Raw genomic sequence first — 7,727 nt, 5'->3', positions numbered from 1 at the left:
TCACTAAATAGGCATAAGAGTATTTGAACTGCAGAAAAGTAGTGCGGAGAACTAGTCAGAATTGGGCCTGCCATCCAATTCGTGACATGGATGATCCGCCGAATCCAATGTTGACTTCACCACGATCGATTAGGTGAAACGGTTCTGCAAAGTTTGTTTGTTCATACAGGCAGCGTGGTTATAGTAGTTGCCAGCCATACAATTCGTACTGCATGGCGAGATTCCTCTACCACTCTATAAATGGAGGCTCGATAAGTGTCTTCACTTCATCAAATTCAAATCAAAGAAATTGAGTACTTGCACGTATGGCTATGGATGCTGCAAATAGGCTTTCTGCAATTGCTGCCGAAAAGGGGCAACTGCAAAATGAGATTGAAGAGCGCCGTAGAGTGCTAAACCTCTTTTTTAGGAGTGTGAGAACACTGGATCCCACCTGGAAAGAAGCGCGCATTCGCGCTGCCAGAGAGCGTATCGAGGATTTGGAGGGGAGGCAGCAAGCGCTGCGGGCGGAGCAGCAAGCACTCATAGTGTAGGCTGTCACCCACGGGCACCGGGGAGACTAGAAGAGTCCGTCGACTCTTTTTCTTTTTAGAAGGTTTCAATAAGTGTCTGTAGACGCAAAGTAGGGTGTTTTAATGCATTTCTTTGGCTTTGTTTAGTAGAGATCTACTCCGATGCTTACTGGAGTCCTATTTATGCTAACTATCTTAGTTTGGTTTTCTTTTGTATGTTTGCATGTATGGGAACCCTAGTAAAAAATGTTTACTACTTATGCTTTTAGAAAAAGAAAGACTTCTTCGTGCTGAAAATTGAGTTCTTTCCTTTTTTTCTTTCTATAGTGGAGATAGTCGCACGTAATGACAGACATATTATGAAATTGTGGTAAGAACGGGTTTCGTTCTAGTGCCCGATAAGAATATTCCAAAGCTTTTGTATGTTATCCGTTACAGATACAGAACCGTACGTGAGATTTTCATCTCATACGGCTCCTCCCTTATGTGCATAATGAAAAGCAAATCATATATCTAATAAATAATAAGAAGCTTTCAATATTCTAATTATAAATTTAGTGGTAGTGGGGCTAGTGTTTTTAAAAGAAATCTCTAGCCTGCGAAAGATCTTTTTCTTTTTTTTAGTATCAAGCTGTTGATACTAGATAAAAGGTAACTCCAAAAATTTATTTGTCCCCAACGCCCCTTAATTTAAAGGAATTATAAACTTAAAAAGTTTTTTATGGTTCTACGGGTATCCAAAGTACGAACGAGATGGATGTTTGTTGTCCCAACCATTCTTTTGAATCCCGATCCCGATAAGGAAAGGGGGTAATTTCTAACAAAGTTTTAGTTTTTTCCTAGGCGTAGTGCTTCTTTTCTTCTTCTTCTATGCCGCCTATTGGTACTAGTGCAGTAGAGTTGGCCTACAATAAATAATCCATAGGTGTAACCTCAATACTAAAATCGACAATTGAAGCATCTAAGGCTGCATTAATCGGGAATACATGACAGCATATGGGGCAGGTCGGCCTACAACCGTCGACCTAGAAAGCTAGTAACTCGGATCTAGGACTAGGAAGGGAAGGCAACTACCTGAGTTCAGGGTCTGTTGGTTTAGAAGTTCTATATTGAAGTTTCGTAGTGAGATATTTCAGTTAGGTAGTGCTCCTTCTCGAATACCAGACTGAGAGTGGGAGATTGACATCCTTTCAATCTTGGCTAAGAGGACTATTCAAATCCTGGTGAAGTAAAGGACTATGAGAATTCTCAAGTCGATGCGAATATAGGGCCATTTTGATGCGGGAATTGTGCAAAATGAGACTTTCAAGGAGATAAGGCAGGGAAGCCATTAATGGTATTTCATTCGAAGTGGTGTATTTCAAGTTGGACAGTTAGGGAATTCAACCATGGCACAGCCAGAATATGGGGCCAGAAATTGCAGAGGAGCAGGATCCGAAGCGGTGGCTGCTACAAGAATGGAATATTCCATAGCATTCGCTTCTGAAAGAATTTGAACTAATTGTGCCACAGTTGAGCGTTTCTGTCCAATCGCTACATAGACACAATACAATGTCTCACTCTCAGAGGTGCTCCTTGAGTTCATTTGCTTTTGGTTTAATATGGTATCGATAGCAATAGCTGTTTTTCCAGTTTGTCGGTCCCCAATTATAAGTTCTCGTTGACCACGGCCTATAGGAACCAGGCTATCTACCGCTTTTAACCCAGTTTGCATAGGCTCGTGCACAGATTTACGTTCAATAATCCCAGGGGCTTTCACTTTGACACGTCTTCGCTCGTGATCGCTTAGAGCCCATCTTCCATCAATAGGTACTCCCAAGGCGTCGACCACATGCCCTAGCATAGCCTTTCCCGCAGGGACATCCACAATAGAGCCAGTGCGCTTGACAAGATCTCCTTCTTTAATAGCAGTATCACTACCAAAGACAACAATCCCTAAATTCTCATTCTCAAGATTCAAGGCTATTCCTTTCACACCGCTGGCAAATTCAACCATTTCCCCAGCTTGAATCTCGTTCAACCCATAAACACGTGCAATCCCATCTCCAACTGAGACCACTCGACCAATCTCATCCACTTGAAAATTCGTGTAAAAGTTGCTAATTCTACTTTCTAATAGAGTCGTTAGTTCAGCAGCTCTCGGAGAGAATTCCATGATTCTATTTATTTTGGGCTATATATAAGGGGGAATACCGCTTTCAATTTCAAAGAGCTCTATTTCCGCCTAAGATCTATTCTTATAGATCAGATTCGAGCTTGTACTACTAGAACTAGGAGTTGAGATAGGGCGGAACACCAACACAATCCTTTGTTAAATGTCTGCGAGCTCCTTCTTCTTTCGTGAAAGCATACGAGTCGTTATGTTAAGCATCTAATCCTAGTCTTTATGTTATCTGTGTTAGAGGACTTAGATGTCCCTCATGTTAAAAAGTCTGACATCAAGTTGTTAGGACCTGAGTCGCTATGCGAACACTTAACACAAGACTGAAATCAAGCTAGAGTGGTTTATGAATCAGTCATCAAGGATCTTAGCCAAACGGTGACCGGCTACGTAAGCACTTTGGGCGCAGGTTTCTCGATCGGACTTGACGAATTGTCATAAAGACATCACTCTGCTTTATATATATAAAATAAAATTGGATTATAAAATAAGATTCAATTAATTAGAAGCATTCGCAGTTTTCAGTTCGTTTGTCATCATCTAAAAGAAAAAGAAAAGAGAAAACTAAAGTCATTTTGAAAGCTGTAATTTTACACTGAAGCTTTTCCCTTCGAAGAGTTGATCTTTCATTTCAAAAGTGGTCTCTCCCCAATGGAGAAATGATGCTAGCCCTTTTTCCTTCGATGACAGAGATTGAAATGGATAAAGTGGATTCTCCCTAATGGTGAAATGAGACTGATTTCAGTGATTGAACTGATGGTAACTAGCGAGCAATCTTACTCAATAGGGGCTTTCCATCTTAAAAGCCTTCCTTCTTGCTTGCTTGCGAGAAGGCTTTCTTGCGTTCTTGCTTAGCTGGGGAGGCAGTGGACCAATAAGCTAGCTGTCCCAACCAAGACAGGAGCTAGCCTCTTATCTTAAAGGCTATCGATTTCCTCCTTGAGGAGCAAGGAAGATCAGAGGTCACACTGGAAAGCTATCAACTAACCTGTAAGAAGACTCTTTCTTTGGGCTTCTTCTTAGTTCGTTAGGTAGTTGCCTAGAGCTATTAATAGACTGAAAGGGGAAGAACGACCAGTCTTCCTAGCGATGTACAATTCTTTTGGTATATGAAATCTCGATGTCTAGGTCAATTCAATATCGAACAGAAAGGTAGCAATTCTTTTGGCACAGTCTTTTGGTATATGCAATTGAGAAGCCAAAGTCAGATAGAAGGGCTTGCCTTCCGCACTTTCGTATACCAAATACGAATTGAGAAGTGACTTTGTACAAAAGTACATTGTACCATCAGTCAATCAAATTTCTCCTATCCATTTTGAACTTGATTTTGTACCAACTAAACCTAAGCCAATAGAGCGTCTTGCCTTCCTCCTATCCATTTTGAACTTGATTTTATACCAACTAAACCTAAGCCAATAGAGCGTCTTGCCTTCGCAATATCGAAGGAGAAATGTTGTCAATGCTTTCATAGATGCCATACAACCATCCCTTCCCCTCCTAGTCCAAGAAGAGCTTCCCCTCCTTCCAGGCCCTAAAAACCTTGCTTCCTAAGCATACTGATAAAGAATTAGCAGAGTCGTCTCCCTCCTCCTAAAAGAGAGAAGCGGGCTAACCCAAGAGAGGGACCAGCCATAATTGCTCTTAAGGTTAGTTAATGGCTTTCAAGGGCTGAGGGACATTAGCCACTCTCCTGCTCGTACCTCGCTAACAACCGTCAACAACCAGTGTTGCAACAACTCCTAAATCAATAGGGCCATAAAGACTAGTCCTACTTGCCCTAGAGATTAGTTAATAGCTTCAAAGACTGGCAGGAAGTCATACAACCTAGCTCTCCTTACTTGATAGTGGGTCGGATAAAGGGTCTAGTAAACTAGCTGAGTCATTCGAGAGGCTTCAAACTTGGCTAAGCCTTCACATAAGCGGGACTGCTTGCATGTCCATCATTAGATTTGCGGGGTAGTGGAGGGAGTGCTTCCTCTCCTTAATAGTCGAGCTCTTTCTTTCCTCTCAAGGAGCATGAGCGGAACGGAACGGTATCAAGTCTATTAGTTGGAGAGGTCGTACCGTCGAGCAAGTTGGGGAGCTCGACTAAAGCCGACCTGAGGGAGGCCTACAACCGTCGGTCTAGAAAGCTAGTAACTCGGATCTAGGACTAGGAAGGGAAGGCAACTACCCGAGTTCAGGGTCTGTTGGTTTAGAAGTTCTATATTGAAGTTTCGTAGTGAGATATTTCAGTTACGTAGTGCTCCTTCTCGAATACCAGACTAAGAGTGGGAGATTGACATCCTTTCAATCTTAGCTAAGAGGACTATTCAAATCCTGGTGAAGTAAAGGACTGTGAAAGCTATACTAGATGACTTTTGTGAAGCGTCGGGGGGCCTCCAAATCCAGGATTTTATTCTCACGTAATGTGCACCAAAAGGAGATCAGCGATTTTCTTTAGTTCCAACAAGGGATGCAAGCAAAGCAAGGAAATAAGTCCCTCGCCCGAGAGGCTACTTTGTCTTGCCGATAGCCTAGAAAGAAGAGGCATCACGAATTAAGAGCTTCCGACTAGAGGAAACACTTGTACTAGCAGAAGCGCTTGAATTGAAGTAGCGCAGGGCTCCTAGGTGGCGCGTTCGTGGAGGCAACCCGAAGGAAGAGCAAAAAGAAGGTTGGGTGCTTGTGGGGCAAGGCCACCCGGCCTCGAATAGGAGGGGGCTTAGATCTGGATCCTCCCTGCTTGCAAAAATGAATGGATCAGAAGGGGGTTGGATTTTCTATTTCCGGGCCGGGCGGGAGGTGAAGGCCATAAGAGAAGATTGCCCTCCCGGTAAGGAAGAGGGGGAAAAGGCGCTGTCATCTATCTCGACCAGTTTCCCGAGGCGTTGGAAATCCAGACCGGCTCAGAGAATCACTGGTGCTATTTAGCCCTTTGTTTCAACAACAAAGAAGTCATCTTTGACGATTTCCCATTCCTTCCCTGCCGAGCTGCCTCTCTTCGCCATTCGGTGCCTCTGCCTTCCCTTTCTATAACATAGCCAAGCGCCCTCCTTTACAATCACTAAGAAAAAAGAAATACCAATCAAAGCCCTATCGTATCAGTACGTCTCTGTGATTTTTCCGACCCCAGGGGACTTTACTCGACCCATTCCCCAGTCTCCCGCACTGCTCAAGTAAGTGTGCAACTCCGTATGAGGACCTCCTTCCCTTCTGCCGACTCTCCGTTCACACGGTTCTCAAAGCAGAGGAGGAAGGGTGGGCAGCAGGTACCACGAGCCCTCTGTCCCACACATCTATCCAGAAGCAAGTGTAGTTCACCGGTTCCACCGAATGCTCCTATCTGTCGGTAAAGATCGTGTGAGTGTGCAGTTATGCTTCGGATGCTTCGACATAGAATAGATCGACCCAGTTCCCGTTCTTTTCCGGTGCACTCGCTTTATATCTCCGACACACAAGGAAGGACGTGGTGGGAAGGAAGGAGCCCTAGCCTCTGTCCGGCCGATCATTCCGCTGGCATCTCGCATTCACGCCCCCGTTTGACTGCCGCTCGGGGATGTAGTTGTAGATACGTTAGTCTTAGTGGGTCGTTGGCTCCACTTGTTATCTCCTTCTACGACATGTTGTTGTCGTCGCCATATTCCATATGTCACTTAGTCATCTCTGCCTCGCTGCGGGTCAGCACCTCCGAAAGAAACGGAGGTTAACTAACTTACGAGTGCCTTATTACAGCGAGTGTTCGCATGACTTGGGACAAACCTCTAGAGTCTTCTCCTCCTTGCCGCTGCTGGTTAGGGGCAATCGACCGATCCACATTTGTTGATACGTATATGGATAGATAGATAGCGACTCTTCCTCTCTCCTGCTAGTAAATAAACTATGGAAATGCACCGGCATGTTTTTTCCCTATCTTAAATTGTTGTCAACCTCCCTACTAACCATAATCTGTAGGATAGTAATCTGTAGGATTGTACACGACAACCTTACCCTCATAGTCCAGAGCAACCATCCTATTGCGACAATAGAGAGGCTCTAGCCCTGGTTCTGTATACTCGATTGAACAAGACAGCCCGAGATCTTGTATCATATCAAATACTTGATATTCATCGATTCTTAGATCATCAGTACATGCTATAAAGACCATACCTATGAATCTTTCAAATGCAATCCCTGGATATTTATGGCTGAACTGCCGGTCGAACTCCATTAAGGTAAGATTGAATAAGACCCTAGTGATTTCTCCAACAATTGGCATACAACCGAAGCATATCTTTCTACCATCCTCATCAAAGGTCTCGAGATTTAGAAAGCTAATAACCAGCTTATAACAAACCGAATCTGCCCCAACAAAGGACTTAACACCATCTAAAACCAGACTCTCAGGAATCAGTTGTAATGATGGATCCATGTTAATCTGGTACAGTCTAGTCACCTTACCCATGTTTTAAATACCATAATAAAAGAGACCTAACCTATCTAATAATCTTTAATTCTCCTTGGGCACATAACCATAAGTCAAACGATAGAAATGGATACTCAATGCCATGAACACCAAGACATCCTCTTTTTTTGATGGAAAAACAACTATATAGTGTGAACTATCTCTGCTTGGATAAAACGTTAAGTCAGGAAAATCAGGTAGCGTTGCAAATAAAAATTCTAGTAGATCATCCCTACTTATTCTCCTGAGCCTTAGCGGAGATAGAGTGTAAAAACCTGAAAGCAATATCTGTTGAAGATTACATAACTCTTTCTTAGATAGATTATATTTCTAAGTGCTTTTTAAATCATTATACAGAAAATCAATATCCTCTGATAGCTGAACTAGCGAACTAGAAATTGTAGAATAATAAGAAGATCTTGCACATATCATAGTCAACTTATAAGAAGATTTGGATTGAATTGTTTCTTGTTTGTTTTTCATCTTTTTACTATTATTTCTTGTAATTCTTGAACTTTCAAAGTACTTATTAATTCTAAATCAGGAGGAGATGAATATGACATCATACCCATTCCGAGAAAGGCTGCTACTATGATCCCTAAACCAAGGGCCACCCTAGCATTGCTACCTT

The 7,727-nt window shown here is 42.8% G+C and overlaps 1 protein-coding gene across 1 annotated transcript; it reads left to right on the top strand.

Moving 5' to 3' along the window:
- Nucleotides 1-3,402: 3,402 nt before the first annotated feature.
- Nucleotides 3,403-6,362, top strand: LOC145016581 (uncharacterized). The gene is given in 5 exon segments (XM_078974852.1): nucleotides 3,403-3,432; nucleotides 5,382-5,422; nucleotides 5,424-5,513; nucleotides 5,892-6,048; nucleotides 6,051-6,362. Coding segments are annotated over 5 exon segments (630 nt in total).
- The last annotated feature ends 1,365 nt before the right edge of the window (nucleotides 6,363-7,727 follow it).

This window comes from Lactuca saligna, chromosome 9 (assembly GCF_052625555.1).
Source record: "Lactuca saligna cultivar CGN05327 chromosome 9, ASM5262555v1, whole genome shotgun sequence".
Taxonomy (NCBI): domain Eukaryota; kingdom Viridiplantae; phylum Streptophyta; class Magnoliopsida; order Asterales; family Asteraceae; genus Lactuca; species Lactuca saligna.
This window is presented reverse-complemented; position numbering and strand designations above follow the sequence as displayed.